Here is a 21,902-nt window from a genome sequence, read left to right on the forward strand (position 1 = left end):
CATCATCGTCCGAAGATGCATTGGTTTCCGGGCAATAACTTTAAAGTAAATGGATCTCTATTAATTTTTTTTAAAAGGTTCAATCCAACAAAAGGAAGGTTGGGATTGATTTTGGGGGTGATGGTCCCAATTGTTTAGGAATTAGGGGCCCAAAACAAGCATTTTTCTAGTTTCATATAATGTCTTTCCAGACAATATCTTGCGGATAGTGTATGGATCTCTCTGAAATTATACCACAAGGTTCCACACCAGAAAGGGATGGTTAATGTTGACTTTGGGGGTTATGGTTCAAACGGGTTAGGAATAAGGGGCAACAAAGGGGGAAAACAAGGGTGTACAATTACTGATAAGTTTGGATTACCTCCCTTACACTGCTTTTAAATTATTAAATAGGAAATTATGGTTGCTAACTCCATTCGGAAATTTCAATTGAGATTTTGACCATATCTTGAGGGAAAGAATTCGTGGTTGTTTTTTTAAATGGGTGAGGAGGGGGAGTGAAAATATTAGAAAGGGGGGGGGGTAAAAAAGAAATTGTGGGGGGAACTATTTTTCTTAAGAATTCAAAAATTTCAAAATTAAATTTCATGAAAAGAAATTGGGGGGATTTATTTCGTGGAAGGGGTGGGGGTCTGGATCAATTCGCAACAGCATGGTGTATTGCACAGTAGCCAAAACAAAAAATGAATATAAATTCATATTATATTACCAATTCTAAGTTCTTTGACTAGTTATTCAGTGTCAGAAACCTATATAAGTGTCAAATATTTAATTACTTTCCAAATTCAGACCTGTGTATCAAGCGCGAATATAATGTCCATTTTTGCCCCAACTGTTCATGGTTGGACCTCTACCATGGTATCCAGCTGCGCTCAGCGAAGCAATTTATTAATGTGATCAGCAGCTTGGCTTTGATGATTTGTTACTTATTATTATTTTTATTGAGCCTGCGATTTTTGTCGCAGAAAGCTTAACATAGGGATAGTGATCCAGCTGGGGCGGCTTTAACTAACTTCTTCAAAGCTGTATATTTAGAATATCCAAGACGGGGATGCTTCATATTTTGTAGATAGATGTCTTATGTTACGAAGTTTCTGTCTGTCACATGTCCATTGTCCTTGACCTCAATTTCCTGGTTCTGTGACAAGTTGAAAAAGATTTTTTGCAAGTCTTCGTTTTGATAGAAATATTTACAAATGAACATAAAGCAGACATTCAAAATTGATGCCAATGAATACAACAAAGGGTCTTCATCTAAAGACAATTTTGTATCAGCTCTAAATCTTCCAGAGTCGTACACAGATTTTTAAATAGAAATTAATGTAAATTATAGTCTCTCCAAAAATTTGTTTTTTTAAGAACAATCTATGGAGTTCAAATTGGAGATTTGATCATTTTAAGACGAATTGAAGAACGTTTTTCGCCGATTTATATATGTGCTTTCTATACAAATGTTCACTTTCTTTTTGAAGAATTCATTCAGTTATATTTCAGAAAATAAGAAAAAAAGAGATATATGCATTTTTTGAGCTATTTTCAGTTAGCTTAGCTACAACTGTAATTACTGTTGTTCCAGATCTGAATGAAATATAAGAAAGTTCTGCGGTCGGTTTGGAGCCAAACAACACAAAACAGAAGCGAGATGTCATTGCCTAAGAGGAAAACTTTCCAGATTGTGCACTGAGATTGTGCACTGATATTAAAAATATTCAACTTCCACTAGCTATCAAAAAGCGTGGAAGCCGAAGGCCGCCAATGGAATGACACAAAGTGTGAAATGGTTGCATAAAAGAGAAAATGATTACTCAGAAGTGATTGCCCTATTTCAAAAAAAGTGATGGCCCTTTCAAAAGAAGAGTTCAAAGGCAATAGAGACTTGTATAGCGGGAATAGTTTGTTGGGAGTGAGATTGCAGCTATAACTTTTCCTGGGGATTTCCTGATCACAGAAGACCTAGGCTGATGAGAATAATACAGAGTTCACGTGTCTCCTCTGCTTGTTTGGATAATTTAGTCAACATTTTAAAAAGTACTGTGAACTTCACATACATAATGTCCATTTGGAAAAACAAAAGAATCCCATGCATATTTTTCAAAATTTTTGATTATATGATGCGGACTTTAAGAAACATGCAAGAACTATGTGCAGATCATACCTAGAATGGCAACATTTGTCTTGTGCCCGATTTACTAATAACACGCCCACGCCAAAGAACTGTAAGAATTTGTTACACATGCATGGACAATTAAATTTTAAGTTGTGATACATTGCATTTTTAATTCGGTTGTATATTTTTGTTTATAAAAAAGTAAAATCACAAAAATGATGAACTTCGAGGAAATTAAAAATGGAAAGTCCCTCATCAAATGGCAAAATCATCAAACGAATGGATAACAACTGTCATATTCCTAACTTGGTACAGGCCTTTTCTTATGTAGAAAATGGTGGATTAAACATGCTTTTTATAGCTAGTTAATTTGTATGACAGTCACATAAAATTCCATTATATTTACAACGATGTGTGAACATAAAGAAACTTTTACTATGACACAATAACATGATGACGGGATGTAATTTAGTGTGTTATTCGGATGTAAATTAGTGTGTTGTTCGGATGTAAATTAGTGTGTTATTCGGATGTAAATTAGTGTGTTATTCGGATGTAAATTAGTGTGTTATTCGATGCAACCCGTTTTTCTTTCAATTGCAGGAAATTAAAATATAATTAGTTTTTTAAGACAAACATTGAAAAATACGTTTCAACCAATCTGCGTACCAGTAATACATTCATACTCATTTTTATGCGAAAAAAAGGTTGCTTTACTGTTTTGTATTTGCTGCTGTCTAAATGTAGACCGCTGATAGTCACGTATTTTCGAGCAAAACTTTTACACTTTCAAAGACCTTATGTTTTATTGTTTCATACATCCCGAATCAAATAAGATTTTGTAAGCTATATATAAATTGTCTTCCTAAAAATGATCTAAGATTCAAGATTTTATAAACCGCAATTTTTAAAATACAACACTTTCACAATAATTATCATAGCATGAAAAATATATATTATAATGTGCATTGATAATGCACAACTAAAATTACTAAAAGAGATACAATATATTATAGTTACATTTGCATGGTAATATATCCCGGCAAATCATTCCAAGAATGGAAACAGATTTTCACATTTTAACAGAGTCTTGTACATTTCTTGAATGATTATGATTTGGCTGATTTGACTTTTTCTCTTAAGTATGCCGCAAAATGCTAACTGTCGATGGCATTGCTAATAGCTTAGTCTGTCCATTTTCATTTGAGTATTTAACTTCTTCCTTTTATTTGAAGTTATTTAGTTGAGAAACTGAATACTATGAATGAGTTTGTTATTCTTACCTCATTTGCTACAATATATTTGTTCAGTTAAATGTATATATCACGGTCAGTGTGCTGAAAATTTAGACACATGCAAAAAAAGGAAAATCGCCGAGAAATATGTTTATTTTTCGATGCAACCCGTTTTTTTGCTTTGATCAAGGATTTGTATAGTTAACTATGCAAATCAATTGGTGGAAATTAAAATATAATTAGATTTTTTCAATCAATCAATTGGTTATACAATACACCTTATCGCTAATTGTCCGCCATTACTAGATATCACACAGGTTCCCGTAAAATTTTGACGTCATAAAACAAAATATCTGACGCCACAATGGAAAAGTGATTGTTGTATGCGTCAAAATCAGAGGCGGATTTTAGGGGGGGGGGGGGGGGGGGCTGGGGGCCCGCCCCCCTTTTTGGGAAAAAATTTGGTTGCTTATATAGGGAATCATTAAAGCGTGACTGGAGCGGGCCCCCTCTTAGGTCAGTCAGTGGGCCCCTACTTATGAAAATTTCTGGATCTGCCTCTGAAAAATTTCAAGCGGCCGGGTCAGCCGGGATTAGCGATAAATTGAGGTGTATACCATGATAACATACTTACTGATACATTTAAATAAGATTGTTTTTAAATACTGCAGTTAATCTACATATTTCAATGTATTTTTTTTATATATCTGCCTCAACCATTAACCATCATTAATCTATTAAAAAAAATGTAAAAAAAAATGAATCTCATCCACAACTTCCGGAAAATATACCAGACTTACTCCTGAATTTGTTCTATTTTATCATCATTGAACAGCTTCCTGTAACTTTTTTGGGGGAATTTCGAAAAGGCAGCCAGCAGGTTTTAAGCATTTATTACCAGATTACACATGACATCACACTGCAATTATAAACAAGTAATCTTTTTAATTTTATATACTATATTCCATACAAATTTTAAAGATATATGCCATATCTTTGATTATTTACAAAACTACGTCATGCAAGCTGCACGCCTTTCCAATAATTATTTTTACATTACTGACACTGTAGTTTTATGAATGAGGGTATGAATGCCTTTTATTGTCAGTATTCATACCCTCATTCATAAAACTAAATATTCATGCCTGATGAATCTTGCTGCTCTTCTTTGAACCATTTCAAGTTTTTGTATGTTACTTACTGAAAACATAACAAAGATATATATTTTGTACAGGGTTTCAAATTAGCAGTGCTCTGAGGACTTGTGGTCTGGGACCTTCTGTTTAAGAGATTGTACCTTTCAATAGCTAGGTTCAATTATTTTTCTTCAAACAATTTAAAGCATATCAATGAATAAACACTGTACAATCAATCTGTTATAAAAGGAGGCTTAAATGTGTTGATAAATTTATTTCACTTTTTATTGTTTATTTTGTCACATGACTAGTAACACATGAAAAGATGACAACATATATCCAATACGTCATCATGAAATGTAATTTCTGATACTGATAAATAAGTTAGAAGAAAAAGGCTATGAACATGAATCATGATAAATGAAATATCAATTTCATGACAATATTGGAGTTTTGTTCTCACTGGAAGTAATATTGTAGGATTTATTTGTGACAGAAAAAAGTATACTATTATATTACAAATGTATTTAAATCAAATTTTTTTCAGGATGAAGATTGCAGTAGAAGGTTGTTGCCATGGAGAATTAGACAAGATTTATGAAACAATAGAATTGCTTGAACAGAAGAACAATATTAAGGTTGATTTGCTGCTCATGTGTGGAGATTTTCAAGCTGTTAGAAACAAAAGTGATATGCAATGTATGGCTGTACCACAAAAATATCAAGAAATTAAAACATTTTACAAGTAATAATCATTTTAAAACAAATACTTATGTGAACGTACATATAACTTCAAAATTCTTGAAATTTAGAAGCAAAGAGATTTGTTTTGAGTACTTGTATGTCCATGAAAACCAATACATTGAACATGCAGATTTAATTGATTAGAAGGGTCTGCATATGGACCATAATTTGCTTTTGGGCTCGTTACCTATAACGATAGAAAAGTGATAAAAATGTGTATTTCTGTAAGAAAAGTTGTAACTACATCTAAAGATGCCTTTATTTTTATCAACATACAAGTGTATGCTACTCTTCCCTAGAAAAAAAATTGAAATTAACAAATTTCAAAGATTATACGACCGTATTTTTGTGTCGTTTCTCGCGTTACTTTTCGCTTCCGAAGTGCATAACGCTGACTGATTTATAGATAATCGTCACCGGCAAATTCGTAACTTTTGCTTTCAAATAATAAAGAACATCGACCAATAAGAATAGTCAGAAGAAAATGCAGAGAACTATAAGTATTTCTGTAGCAGGTGTAAGAACACTGGCATTACTTTCGTTTCCGATTTCGTAACGCAAATTTTAGATGATGTAATCTGCTTTGTTGTAACAGAATTCCTCATATCAATATGCAAATATGAACTCTCGCGAGATGTTCAAACAGGTAAATCAGAGATGATTTACATTCTAGTTTTGTTCTTTGTAATAATTAAGTTAGAAAATGACGTTATCGTTATACGTTACATTTCACACGAAACAGAAGTCCAGTTATTTCCTTTATTAAAATTGTTTTTGTCGTTGAGTTCTAATCATTTCCGGTCATACGTGAAACATGTGACTAACATGTGATCACGCCCTTACTGCTGGATATACGAAATACTAGGTCTAAACATTGTTTTTGTTTCCAACGGGATGTTAGCAATCATAATCTGTAGACTTGTTTCGTCTTGTTACAAAAACGAAAATACAATTTTCAAAGAGATTGCGCCGGGGGTCTATTATTTTTCCTATGTGCATAATGTTACATATGATCTTGTGTGAAAATAAATGCCCAAAGACTTGACAAAATCAATTTCAGATTTGACGATATTATAACACACTTCGTTTCAAGATAACGATGTAAAGGGTCCTTGGAAAATTCAATCGAAATTACGTCTCTTATCATTGTGCGGATGCTCTTTGGATTGATTTTGCTTCATCAGTAAATATTACTGGATATTTTAGGTGAATTAAGATAATTTAATAAAAAATACATGTTAATATACCGTTAAACTTTGAATGTACAAATTTGGTATCTTTGTCACAATTTTTAATTATTATTTTTATTCATGTTCTGTAAACACTTTTCAGAAATGCAATAAACTTGTCAAAGGAGAAGTAAACTTTTACCATGCATGACTTGAAAGGAAGTACTTTATTGATTTTAGCCCACTAAAGTAGGTTAAAATGTGGAAACCATGTAGATGGGGTACAGGTCACAAATATCACATGGTGCCTATTTTAAAGATTTTAATTCCAAGTTCAAAGTTTTTTTCTTTACTGGATTTAAAGAATTTTACATTGCCAATGATTTGGAATAAATTGTATATAACTGGAATTTCAAAACCAAATATAAATACATTTTTTTGGCTAAAACATCAAGATACAACGGTTATGGTATCCTGTATCAATGAAGAAAATATGGAAATTTCTGAATAAATTGTACTAATTGTTTTCAAAACAAGCACATATTTAGGAGTTTTATCATACTGTTACATTTAAGATGGTTTTTAAGAAAAAGTATACTGTTCAGATTATTTTAAGCAGATTTTGCAATACAATAAAACTAAAAAAATGCTTTCGGTTTCTTATGGTTTCCTGCCGCGTTTAAAAAAAACTTTAATCTAACATCGAAAATAGATTTTAAATATAAACATGAAGCAAGTAACACTAGTAATGGTGTTCATTTATGTTTTTTGAAATATATTGTGCAAAATAAAGAAAATAAAGATTGGTTTCCTGTTTGGTTTCCTGTCACGTAGACGGTGAATCAAAATGTATTAATTTTTTCTTGAAAAACTCAATTGTTCCATTAATACTATTCTAACACCAACACAACCCACAGAATAAAAGTTAAAGTTTTAGAACTTATAAAAAAGGATGCAAAAAGAAACCAAAGACCGAATACCAAATTATGGTCCATATCAAGAATATTTATAAGAAATTTAAAGAGATCAGAAAACCTGAGATCAGCTGATTTAAACAAGGGAAAAGGCTCACAATTTATTCAAAATCACATGTAGGAATGAAAGAATCAATTAGGGGGGGAACGGTTAGACTGTTGAGAGGAGGAATTTTGATACTCGTGAAGCTACATTTTAAACATTGAATTTCCTCGTAATTGCTATTTTGTCATTGCTGGTACATTTACAATGTATGATAGTTTATGTCAGCATTCAGTTGAATAAGTTACATGTAGCATATCTTTCTATACATTTTGTACTTTGGAAAGCAACCCTGTTGTTTATTATACTCCACGCAACGGGTTGAACTCCTCTGAAACCACACAACAGAATTTCATGAAACCTTTTTAGATAGTAAGGACATACTATCTAGATGTGCATATCGATAGGAAATTACGATTCAATTTTTTTTCTAGGAGTTGCACCTCTTTGAACTTATTTGCTTTAAGGTACTACTTTAACAGTTTGTCATCTCAACTTCTCTGAAACCACACAACAGAGTTTCATGAAACTTTGTAGATAATAAGGACATACTACGTAGATGTGCATATCGACAGGAAATTACGATTCATATTTTTTTCTAGAAGTTACGCCCCTTTGAACTTATTTGCTTCAATGTACTTCTGCAACAGTTTGTCATCTCAACTCCTCTGAGACCACACAAAAGAATTCATGAAATTTTGTAGATAATAAGGACAGACTATTTAGATGTGCATATTGACAGGAAATTATTATTCAATATTTTTCTTATACAATTTTTTTTCTTACACTTATTTAATTTCTCAAATGACAATGTGGGGACGTGGGGTATGTGAGCGTGCTCACTAAGGTTCTTTAATTCAAAATGATATTGTAATCACTATTGTTATAAGAGAGTAATTATATGTTTATTATACCAAAAAAAAATATATCTCTTTTTATATTTACAGGTATTATTCCGGAGAGAAGAAAGCACCTATTTTAACCATATTTGTTGGTGGCAACCATGAGGCATCAAATTATTTACAGGAATTACCATATGGTGGATGGGTGGCTCCTAATATTTATTATATGGGTAAGGAGTTCATTAACCACATACATTAATCATCAATATGGCGAGTTGGGAGTAATTGAATGATTTTTATACAACCTCAAAAATTGAAAAAATTTTGATCGTATATTGGTATCACGTTGGCGTCGTCGTCCGAAGACATTTGGTTTTTCGCACTCTAACTTGAGTATAAGTAAATCAAAAAATGAATTATTGGGGTTCTTTGATATGCCAAATCTAACCGTGTATTAAGATTCTTAATTTTGGGTTCTGTTTTCAAATTGGTCCACATTAAGGTCCAAAGGGTCCAAAATTAAACTTGGCTTGATTTTAACAAAAATGCTGTAGTGCAATCTTGTCATAGCCATAAAAACAAACATATTTTGTAGTTCAAATTTACAGATCTAACATTGTTGGGTTGATGTTTAGACGAGATATATATATGTATGTATAAACCAAAAACCGGGATTCGAACCCATGCTACTGTGATATCGTGACACCAAATCGCCTGCACTGCAGCCGTCCTGCTAGACCACACGACCACCTGGGCTCTCAAAAAAAGAGCTTTCGCTGGCCGTGTGTTACCTTTCCTCGTCAGTTTTAATCTAGCGGCGTACTACAGTACATGATATATAAGGCATGAAGATGTTATTGTTACAGATCAGCTAAATTATCTATAGTGAAGGATCCTACAAATTAATGTAATATACAGTCACAGAAAATAATTATATTTATAAGTATGTCTGAGTCAGTGACAACTCTACAACAGATGTATCCATCAGATCGCCATCAATGATGGTGATACATGGCTGTGTACATAATGTATATACAACTCGTCTAAACATCAACCCAACAATGTTAGATCTGTAAATTTGCTTTCGCAAATTTTTGGTTCTTCCCTCGCAGGGATTCGAACCCATGCTACTGTGATATCGTGACACCAAATCGCCTGCACTGCAGCTGTCCAGCTAGACCACACGACCACCTGGGCTCTCAAAAAAAGAGCTTTCGCTGGCCGTGTGTTACCTTTCCTCGTCAGTTTTAATCTAGCGGCGTACTACAGTACATGATATATAAGGCATGAAGATGTTATTGTTACAGATCAGCTAAATTATCTATAGTAAAGGATCCTACAAATTAATGTAATATACAGTAACAGAATATGTATATATATATCTTGCAATTATACTTCCAGAGATTTTTTATATATAGTGCTCCAATATTCCTGGATTGTTTTTCTCAAAACTCTCTGTTATTGTTGAACTTGATATCCATTTAGTTATTTTCTGATAGAGGTAAAGTTTTTCACTGACAGATTTTTGTATTTTTTTACTTACAATTCAATAACTTCAGTTTGCTTGGATTGATTTACTGAAAACTTTACTAAATTTTTGAAATCAGTGAATATAACAAAAAGTTTCTTATTTGTCATTCAAGAGTTGTAGAACTTTAACCATTAAATGAATAAGGGGCATTCTTTTAATATCATGCACAAGCTCTAGTATCCTTGAATCAAATTACTACAAACTTGATACTGTCGTAAGGATTGGTGAATATAGAGCTGCTTTTGATTTTGAAAATTTTCTGGTTTGTCAATTCAGAGTTATGAGAGTTTAAACTTTTAATAGTCATATTAGAAGCATAAGGGTTAATTTTTATCTGCTTCTGATTAAATTACATGTATCAGAAAACCACATTTTATTTCTGGCAACAACTTTTATATGCATAATTATAGCTATCATGCAATCTTGACATAGCCATAAAAACAAACATATTTTTATTTGCAATAACATGTCATTTTTAAACAAATTTCTTAGAACAGCTTTTTCGTAAAATTATGCTCTTAAATGTTTCTGAAATATAAAGGATATGTAAGTAGTTTCAGCTACAATATATCGAGTAGGAAGAGCTTTAAGAACTGGCTATTCTAGTCTTTAAATTTACTTTATCTGTTTCTGTTACAGGATACGCAGGTTTTATCCAAGTAGGAGGAGTTAGAATAGCTGGTTATTCTGGTCTTTAAACTTACCTTATTTTTTCTGTTACAGGATATGCGGGTGTTATCCAAGTAGGAGGAGTTAGAATAGCTGGCTGTTCTGGTATCTTTAAAGGCCACAATGCACATAAAGGTAAACTTGTCTACATACCCGGTAGTTATATTTCTACAAGTTAAAATTATCTTTGAATCAAACTGAATGTGTCAAAATTTCTGTTGTATTTGCTGTTAATGTCAACTCATCCCTCCATAAAAGCTACATATATTTAGATTCAATTAATACTGATTGAAAGTGCAGCTCAAATCTGCAGAATAGCAAGGAAATTGGCTGAACAGAATTTGAAGCAAATCAACCAGCTCACTTTTAATGGAGCATCATTGGCCAAAGCTTTCATATTATGAAGAATGAGATATATGTAATAGTTTAGGGTTCACCGAGTCACGAATATACTGTCAATAGAAATATCTGATTTTAAGGTAAACAATATCTTATTGTGATAATCAAATCATAAACATTGCAAATGAGACATATCAAGATTAAAAACCAAAATCCTCAAAATCCTATCCTCATAACTGATTTTGATAATATCAGTGGTGGATCCTGAGAACTTTTCATAAAAAAGTGGGGGAGGGCCCACTGTGATCTAAGGTGGGGCCACTTCAGTTATGCTTCAGTGATTCTCTATTTAATCAACCAAAATTTTCCCACAATTTAGGGGGGGGGGAAAGCCCCCATGGATCCGCCTATAAATATACTAACAGTTTTAAACACTCCAGGATTTTAGGTAAAAATAATTTAACTGGATCAACAGTAGAGAATTTACATTTAAGTATGGAGGATTGTTCATCAACAGTCTAATTAAAATTAAACCTCTCAGCGCTCCAATTTTATGATCTGTAGCATGTTTAAACAATAGCAAGTGAGTGGTTTGATTTTAAACTGACTGGTTCATCAAGGTAATGGCTTAAACAAGGAGAATTTATAACAGAAAGCTGTATTGAAAGGATATTCAAAAAATTGAAGATATAGTATAAGATATCAATATATTTTGAGAGAATATTTTATGATTCCAGGACATTATGAACATCCACCATACAATGAGGATGCCAAGAGATCAGCATACCATGTTAGAGCTTTGGAAATATTTAGACTGAAGCAGGTAAGACAATAAAAAAAAAGAAATTGAAAGACACACCAAAAGTATGGAAGTTGGATTAATTAGAAAAACAATATTGATATAAATCTTTAGTTTAAACATATTTATTTATGTTTAAACTAAAGATTTATATCAATATATATAAATCTTTATAGTCGGATGAACCAAAGTTTTAAGCTCGTATTGAAAACCAGGAAATTGTTGTGGCAGTTTTGTTTTGTTTTATGGTTAAGAGTTGAAATACTATTAAAATTAAACCTTCCTACAATATTTCAAGGAAACCATTTTTTTTACGCTTGTTTACAGGACATATTATGGTATACCGCCTGTCCATCCGTCATCAACATGTCAGACAATAACTGAAAAAAAGCCTTTCATCAATTTGCATGAAACTTTTAAGAATTGTTTTTATCTGTTGACGTGAGCTCCTTTTGTTTTTTTTTTATAAATTTTAGATTTTACGTTTTTGTGTTTTGGGGTTTTATTCATTAAAAAAATTGATTTTCCAGTTTTCAGACAATAACTCAAAAACACTTTATTTTTTTAAGTCATTGAACTTTATTCTTTGATATAGCGATGGGCGTATATCATGCGGTCATGTCACAGATTTGTATTAAGTATGATAAATGTGTAAAGTGACAAACAATTTGAAATTTTTTTTTTTCACAGATACTTTTATTTGTAGGTGAGTGAAATATTTAAAATCAATTCCTTAATTTATAATGGCAGAAACATAAACTCTGTTAGCAAAAAAGATGGCTTTAACATTTCCAAGTTGATTATGGTAATGAAAAAAAAGTGTTTTGCTAATGCATAACCTAAATCTTCTTATTCATTTGAAAATTGTACTTTTTTTTTATACTATAAAATATAGTTAACAAGACCTGTCAAGATATTTGTATCCCATGATTGGCCTAGAAACATTTGGAAATACGGTGATGTCCATGAGCTGTTGAAGAGGAAACCAGATTTTCAGAAGGACATAGATGATGGAAGACTTGGGAATCCTTTCCATGAGGAACTGTTGTATTTTTTAAAGCCAGAATACTGGTTTGCTGCCCATCTACACATCAAGTTCCCTGCAGCAGTCCAACATGAGGCAAGTTCCAGTATGCACATCTGTCAACCCTGGATTTTCTGATTTGTAAAAGGTCCTTCATACAAAATTGTTATCTTTAGCTGAAATTTTGAAGCAAATGTTTGCTTTTCGATATTAAATAAGTTCTAAAATATAAATTAAGACGATATGGTGTGTTCTCAAATAGAACAACACTCCATAAAAAAACTTACAACTTAGAAACTATATGTCACCTTATAACCTTCTGACAAGGAGCAAAGTCAATACTGCAGTGCAAACTATGAATGGACTTGAAATGTGAAATTTAAAATAAATCAAATGAGAAAACTAACAGCTTTAGTTTTGAAAAAAAAATTATGATAAACAGCAACAAACAGCAACAGACAGCAACCTCTGTATTACAGCCTTTTGGTTTGTGACAGACACATACTTGTGAAACAGAATGTGGACGTTAAACACACAAGCAGGAGACCAACCCTGGGACAGTTATATATCTATATCTCAGGGGGAGCACCAGTACAAAATATTGGGGAGCACCAGTACAAAATATTCTTTAAATATTGAAATATTAAAAAGTATATATTTGAATTTTATTTCAGTCCTCAGATGGTCAGTCAAAGGTAACAAAGTTCCTATCACTGGACAAGTGTCTGCCAAGACGCAAATTTTTACAGGTATATTTTTCTTCCTTTGTTATATATATATATATAGAGGTACTTGATGCTTTTTCTATGGTTATGTTAGTTTTTCAATAACAATGACAGTACACATTGATATTTAGAAACTTTGACCACTATAACTTCAGTATTCTGATATTTCTCCACTCTCAACAGTTAAATTTTAATTATTTAAAAAGCTCTGCAAGCCTTGCACTTAAACAATTAAAATTTAACTGTCTTGAGTGGAGAAATATCATAACGCACTTGTTACTGTTATGGAATCTATATATAATAAGAATTTCTGTTTGTGATAATTGAAAAAAACTCATTTGAATGGAAGAAGTCCATACTTTTTTTTATGCCCCATTTACGGGCATTATGTTTTCTGGTGTGTGCGTCCGTTTGTTTCTCCTTCTATTTGTTCGTTCATTCGTCCGTTTATCTGTCCCGGTTCAAGTTAAAGTTTTTGGTCGAGGTAGTTTTTAGTGAAGTTGACGTCCAATCAACTTTAAACTTAGTAAATATGTTCCCTATGATATGATCTTTCTAATTTTAATGCCAAATTGGAGATGTTAACCCATTTTCACGGTCCACTGAACATAGAAAATGATAGTGTAGATGTTGCATACGTGTAATTGGGACACATTCTTGTTTATAAATATAACATAGCCTTCTCTGTTATGGAACATTTCTTCATTGATTAGAATTACAACAGACATACATTAAAAGTGTATAACACCTGTGGTGCTTTTCCATAATTTCATACAAATGACTATTCCAAATACAATACTGTAGCTCCACAAACTATAAAAGACTTTGAATTTTCTGGAGTTTGATTTTTTTGTTATTTTACTTAAGGTATTCTATTTTATGACTCAGTGTTACCGGTATTCACATTTGAAGTGTCAATAAGGCTCAAGTTCAAATTTACCATGTTTTTATTTTAGATAATATATTTAGATATAAAAAAGAAGGTGTGGTATGATTGCCAATGAGACAACTCTCCACAAGAGACCAAATGACACAGATATTAACAACTATATGTCACAGTACGACCTTCAACAATGAACAAAGCCTATAACAGAAAGTCACCTATAAAAGGCCCTGAAATGTCAAATGTATAACAATTCAAACGAGAAAACTAACAGCCTAATTTATGTACAAAAAAATGAGCGAAAAACAAAAATGTTAAGTTGTAACACATCAATAAACAATAACCACAGAATTACAGGCTCCTGACTTGGAACAAGCACATGCATACAATGACATTGTTTATCACCATAATTACGTGTTATAGAGTTTATTTGTCTTTGTTAATAATTAACCTTTAGTGTTTAGTCAAATTTTGTTATATCATTTTGGTGTAACTCTGTACTTATACATCCCACCATTGTATTTTTGCATACATGCTTTGCCTTTTACAAAAACTTCAAGCTTACATTTTTTGTTATTTTTTTCTTTGCAACAGGTACTTGACGTACCACATGACAGTGATAAACCAATCAATATAGAGCTGGATGCTGAGTGGTTGGCAATTCTTAAATCTACAAATCATCTTCTCAATTTGAAAAGAGCTGATAAATATTTACCTGGCCCAGGTGGCAGAGAAAGGTTGTTGCTTATTTCCTTTAGATATAGATTGATACTTCTCAATGTCATTAGAGCTGTGTCGGATAGAAATCGACCTTACACAAATGAATATCAAAACATCTGTTTACTTATTTTGGGTTGAGAAAATAATCTATGCACTGTCTATACTATTGGAAAATTGAAATGATATAAGAACCCTACAAAACAGACTAAAGTTCATGTTTTATTTCATATCGGAATATTCCAAAATCCATCAAACACTTATACTTATAGATTATCGGTGATCATCTCGACGAGATTGGTTTTCTCGCTTGAGCTGGGACGGCGAAAGCGAGAAAGGCAATCGAGTTGAGATGAACAATGATAATCTATTTATCGCTATTTTACCTATGACAATGTTGTCAAATTCATGTCAATTTCGTTAGCAACGCCACGTGCATGCTTAGTTTCTAGCGATAATTATCCATCTCAAGCGAGTAGAATGATATGAAAATTATCACAAAAAAAGATGAAAGGAAAAATGCACAAAATAGTGATAAATGTACATATATATATGTGCACTTGCAAAAGGTCAATTTCTATCCATCACAGCTCATTTCATGTTCTATGATATTTTTTCCTCAACAATTGTTGTATACAGTACAACAGTACCTTGCGTATTCAAACCCCATGTTTTGATTTTGAGTGATTTAAGTTTAATTTTGTCTTTATATCTGTGTCTGACTAAGCAACTTTGAGAATGTAAAGAACATTTCAGTGTAACATACTGTGGATTCATTATTATTCATTTGAGACAAATTTTCATGGAATTCATGGTTAACTATGAAATTTAAAGTTCAACAAATAACACATTTTATATAGTCTTGTATGTAGATTTCGCCCAAAACCATGAAAATATATATCCACGAACACAGACATGATGGAAGATTTCCTTAATCCACAAAAATCTGTGCACAAAAAAATTATTAATCCACAGTATAATATTACCAAGATTACACAAATGGACAGCATTTAAGTCACCATGACCTGTATTTTGACTTAGGCAAAGAAATGTGCAATGAAAGAAAATGTCATATATATGTCATTGGGACAGCAACAACACAACAGAAAAAAGACCTCAACATACACAATTCACTGTACTCTATGAAAAATTATAATCTCTCTTCCATTCTTTGCAAATCTCCATTATGACAATACACTTTTACTATTCAATCAAAACCAATATAACATTTGAGTTTAATTACATGGTAAGATAATAAGGAGATGTGGAATGATTGACAATGAGACAAATAAAGTCCAAATGACATGAAATATAAGCAACAATAGTGTTATAATTTTTTTTCAGTTTTGTTGAATGTATAGGGCTGCCTAAACCCTAAAACTGACTTTCTCCTGATAAGCAAAGTGAGCACCAGTTTGTACAAGGGCAATTTTATGCATAATGCAGGGAATTTAGCGAATGTTCTGTTTTTTAAGCAACTTTTTCTGTAAGAAGATATTTGCTAGTTTTTTTAATCCTTTGCTCATAATGATCCCTATTGTAGCATAAAAATGGATAATGTATGACTTGTCCAAGACACTGAATAAATCCACACTACTCTCCAAAATGCTCAGTTTTTAAGAATTTAATGCTTCTTTCTGTAATTTTATTGGGGTATATATTAAAAACAAATTATGTACGAGTTTAGTGTTTTTAAAATCTATATTGTTATATCATTCTTTCATAACACGTCCAACCTTGTAGTGGGAAACACGTGCAGTCATTCATAACTTAATTTGAAAAGCCCAATGACTGTTGTCATCCAATGAAAAAAATACAGATTCTTATGAAGCAAACATGTAATGTAATTTATAAGTATTCTTTCAACTAGTGTTTTCATGAGTAAATATGTGAAAACTAATGTTAATTTTTATTCTAATATGTAATAAAGAAAGAAAAGTTTTATATGTTTTTGTTTAATTTTCAGGTGGAATTTCAATGTAACAAATGAAGAGATGAATTCAATCATTGAAGATTTTGGAGGTTCATTAACCATACCAGATAACTTTGAAAAAAGTGTAGATGTATATAATCCATCGGAGAGAAATCCACCCACTCCACAAACTATGACTAATTCACAGACCACCCTACTGTGTACAATGTTAGATCTAACTGATCCTAATGCAGTTTTCCTCGGTAAAGATTCTAAGTATGACACAAGTATGGACGGTAACGTAGACGAGAATGTCGGCAGTGATAATGATGAAGATGATGATGTTGACGATGATACAGAATATGAAAGTTTTGTCGCTGATAGCGATCAGAGTTTAAGTTTTTTATCGTCAAGTAATGCAGATGATAGCATCATGTCTTTGGGTGTATCGGTAAATGTCTCTGTAGATGAAAAAGACAACCCTGCCAAAAGTCAAAACGACTCAGAAGAAGACAGTGATGAAGAGTTTAAAGCAATTATGCAAAAGCAAAAACTAGAACAATCTATTGATAAATCTACCTCACCATCAAAAAGTTCGGCAAGTCAGTCCGATCTAGACGATACAGATTCAGAATTACAAGAAATTACTGCTGAACAAAAAGCTAAAAGACAATTACAGCTTACCAGTGATAGAGGACATGTTGAATTAGCTTTACCGGGAAGTGATGACGAAGAACTTGCAAGTCTAATTGCTGAGCAGAAAAAGTTTCAAACTGTTCCAGATATTTCAGTTGAGGAGACTCCGTCATTAGTTTCTGAAGACACAATACCATTGTCACAATCTAGTCCTGCAAGTAGTGGCGAGAGAAGTGATTCTGAGGTTGTAAGAGCTACTAGTGGACTTGTATTAGGTGAAGATAAGGAGGGGAGAAAGAGAAGTGATGGGTCTGAGAGTGAAGAGAGTCCACAGTCAAAAAAAATAAGAGTAAAGAGAAATCAAAGTCTGTATGAATCTGGTAGTGAGATGGAGTAATTAGGATACTGGGGATTCTATTATTTTCTGTCAATACTAAGTTTTGTGGATTGAGAAAAAATAGTCTTTATGTGGATGTTTGATTTTGTTATTGTTCTGTCAAGATCTGCATAGAAGACTGTAGAAAATATTTCCTTTGTTGAATATTTGAATTAATGTTACCCTGTACCCTCAAAATCCTGAAAATTGGAATCCCTTGAATAATTATTGATCCACAGAACTCTTTCCTTGAGTACTAAGCTATGTCATAATGGAAATGAATAATAAAGATATGGTCTCAGTCTGCATTGATAAAATAGTGCCATTTTTTTGTTTTTGGGGTGAAGTTTGATTATCCATTTATTTTGACTACTTGATTATGTTGATTTAAAGGGGCACTAGCGACAAGATATATAAAAAATCTAAAGTAAGATTTTTTTTGTTCAATCAATAATGAAAGTGAAATAATGAAATAATAATTCGCTTTTAGCAGCCAAAATGGTTCTTTTTTGTCAAATTAAGCTAAGAAACATTGATAATTAATTAATTATTCACTTGCAAGTGAATAACTCGACCTCATTAAATCCATATTCATGTGAACTTCAATTTAACCCCTAGCTAGAGATTGACAATGCATGCTTTGTACATGTACTGGTTATTTAAAGAAAAAGAATGTCAACAATGAAAGTGAAACTACGGTAAATCATTTGATTACTGATTCCATCCACTTAAAATCATTCTTATACGGTAAAAACAATGAGAAACATATTTTCAATCTAAAAAATAAAATGAAACAGACCTATAAAAATCCAATTACACGGATTGGTTTTATCTATTCATATCTTTATTTATGTTAACATCGCTTATATGGTCATCCGAGGTCAAATCGATAGTTAATTAGATGGCGTCTGGACTCAAATACACACGAAACGAACCTACATATTATTTACCCCATGCTCTGTGAACTGTTTATTTTAGACCTTTGATAGTTTGGATAAATGTTTTACATTGTTATAAATCAAATATGAGAATTTGAGTCAAATCAGTGACCATGAATTTGATTGCTAGTGCCCCTTTAAAAAGTGAGAATGTATTGCTAACTTTGAGTTGCATATATTCATCCTGTTCATGTCTACCGTTATATATTATTATATATTAAGAGATGGATATATTCATCATCTATTCTTGTGCATGACAATAACACTGCACAAATGTGGTGCATTCTAAGCACTTACCTGGATACACTTTCATCATAAAAGACCAACTCAAATATTTAAAAGCCTAGTATGTACAAATATTTGAGGAATTATGCATAAAAAAAGCTTAGTTAGAACCTTAGTTATTATGCCCCACCTACAATAGTAGAAGCGCATTATGTTTTCTGGTTAGTTCATCTGTCCGTCCGTACGTCTGTCCCTCTTCAGGTTATAGTTTTTGGTCAAGGTAGTTTTTGAAGAAGTTGAAGTCCAATTATCTTGAAACTTAGTACACATGTTCCCTTTGACATGATCTTTCTAATTTTAATGCCAAATTAAAGTTTTGATCCCAATTTCACAGTCCACTGAACATAGAAAATGAAAGTGTGAGTGGTGCATCAGTGTACTATGGACACATTCTTGTTACTTGATACATTAACTATTAATGGAGAATTTAAGAATAGTCTGTAATAAATCATTAACTTTTGAAGCGCAGACTCCTGAATTGAAGATACCTATGGGGACAAGCAGTTCATTGCCAGCCTTAGACAAGTGTGAGAAATTGAAAGTAAAACTATAAACTTTGTGTATATGAAATATATTTGTAGGAAGATCCATTTAAAGATTTCAACTGTAAGAGAAAGATAACATCCTTAAAAATAACACATCTTTGTTTACTCTTCACAGCTTGCCAAGGACAATGGTCTGCTTCTCATGTTCTTATTAATTTACACAAATGTTGCTGTACTACAAAATTATGTCACAAAGTCACTGACTCAGAGGTACAGAAAGGATATTTTTTCAAAAATGTAATAATTTTATTCACACTCTTACCTTTTTTAAAGAGCTGAGAATTTTTTTAAAAAGTAATAAAGAAATGGTCAATTAAAAATCAATCTCCATCCTAACACAATTTCGCCTAAAATGAATTTAAAAGAATGCAAGATATAGAGATGATAATTCTAAGGCAGACAAGGCATCAACTATTATGTTTCAGAAGGTAAAAAACCAGGATTATCAGTATCTTGTTTACAGATAATGTATGGACACTAGTTTCTGTATGGCAAATGTCCTTTGCCCTTGACCTCTTTTTCAAGTTTCATTGGTTGCTTAAAAAAACATTTTATAATTTGATTATTGTTTCCAGTTATTATAAACAACAGGATGCCTTCATTTGGTTCATTAAATCATTTCAAGATATGTCTGTCTGAAAGGGGTTTACTAAACTTTCAAATCATTTTAGGGTATAGTGTTTAAATTTTCTTGAATATTATGGCAATAGTACAACTGTAAAAGGATTTTTGTCATGTGTACATGTACACGTCTGTCTGTCTGTTAGGGTTGTTTTGTCTTGACCTTTACATTATTCAATGATCAAGGTGAAGTTTTTGTGATTATGTCTGTATATCAGATACAAGAAATAAGTGAACTGTATAAGGTGTATAGGTGTATGGTGTAGACATGGTCCACGTGACCTTGACTCCAATTTATTAGTAGGCTTAACATTAAGCATTTGTGAGTTGTCAAAGAATAATTGTAAGATGTACGCCTTTGTCCTGCAGGGTTCATCTGACTTTTACTCCATGTTAATGGGATAACATCAATCAATCATGTTAAGCATTCTTTATAAGGTTATCAAATACAACCTGTAAGAGTTCGACTGGTCACGGTGTATAGAATGAATGTAAGATGTGCATCAGTCCTCCATGGTTCAGCTGACTGGCCCCATTTCTTTTGAGATAAGTGAATGTTAAATTTCGTAATTCGGTCCAATAACAAGATCATAGGCGGATCCAGCACCCCCTTTTTCTGGGAAATTTGGTTGATTAAATAGGAAATCACTGAAACATGACTGGAGCGCACTCCTTTAGGTCAGTCAGTGGACCCACTTATAATATTATAATACTTATAATTGCCACTGCAGATATACAAAGAGCGAGTAAATAGGTAAATGGATCTTATGTATACAGTGATTCTTAGATGACCATGTGCTCCTAGAATTTGGTCCAATTATCAGATCAAAGGCGGATCCAGGAGGGGTGGGGGTGCCCCCTATTTTGGGAAAACATTTGGTTGATTATATAAGGAATCATTGGAGCCCCCTCCCCCTTTAGGCCAGTCAGTAGACCTTACTCTTAATTAAAATTTCTGGATCTGCAACTGCAGATATATATAGCGAGGAAAAGGGTTAAATAAATCTTTTTGTAAACAGTGATTCTTCGATGACCATGTGCGCCTGGAAGGGTACATTTTACATTGATTCTTTTTCTTTAGATATTACTCTTTCCTTTTTTTCAAGAAAAGTTTTCTTGATTTATCATTATGTCCGTTTTGATATACAAGTTTTAGGGCAAATATGTATTTGGTAAGTAAACGGTTGCAATGACTATAGCACTAATAATTTGCGTGACCGAATCTCTTTTCTTGATTCCCTTGATAATAATCGTTTAAAACCTCAAAAAATGAAAAGCCTAAGATGAAAGGGTACTATAAGAACTATATTAATAAAAGGGACATAAAAGGCCAAATAAACCTTTAAGTATAAAGAACAAGATGTTGTATGGTTGCCAATGACACATCTCTCCACAAGAAATCAAATGACACAAAAAGTAACAACTATGTGTCACCATACGGCCTTCAACAATGAGCAAAGCCCACACCGCATAGTCGGGTATAAAAGGCCACGAAATCCCATATGTAAAACAATTCAAACGAGTCGGAGAAAACTAACGGCCTAATTAATGTACGAAAAACAAATATGTTGCACAGCAACAAACGACAACCACCGAATTACAGGTTCCTGGCTTGGTTCAGGCACATACATACAGCATGTGGCGGGGCTAAA

The 21,902-nt window shown here is 32.5% G+C and overlaps 1 protein-coding gene across 2 annotated transcripts; it reads left to right on the forward strand.

The window, feature by feature from the left end:
- Positions 1 to 4,146: 4,146 nt before the first annotated feature.
- LOC139524618 (lariat debranching enzyme A-like) lies at positions 4,147 to 18,162 on the forward strand. 2 transcript variants are annotated; one of them, XM_071319565.1, is made up of 9 exons: positions 4,147 to 4,277; positions 5,026 to 5,223; positions 8,356 to 8,480; positions 10,505 to 10,585; positions 11,527 to 11,612; positions 12,484 to 12,708; positions 13,287 to 13,361; positions 14,815 to 14,957; positions 16,904 to 18,162. In XM_071319565.1, exons 2-9 carry the CDS (start codon positions 5,027 to 5,029, stop codon positions 17,880 to 17,882), a joined length of 1,911 nt encoding a protein of 636 aa, XP_071175666.1. In that variant the 5' UTR covers positions 4,147 to 4,277; position 5,026; the 3' UTR covers positions 17,883 to 18,162. The 2 variants fall into 2 exon arrangements, with proteins under 2 accessions (XP_071175666.1, XP_071175667.1); XM_071319566.1 differs by lacking the exon at positions 4,147 to 4,277 and adding an exon at positions 4,582 to 4,653.
- The last annotated feature ends 3,740 nt before the right edge of the window (positions 18,163 to 21,902 follow it).

This window comes from Mytilus edulis, chromosome 5 (genome assembly GCF_963676685.1).
Source record: "Mytilus edulis chromosome 5, xbMytEdul2.2, whole genome shotgun sequence".
NCBI classification, from domain to species: domain Eukaryota; kingdom Metazoa; phylum Mollusca; class Bivalvia; order Mytilida; family Mytilidae; genus Mytilus; species Mytilus edulis.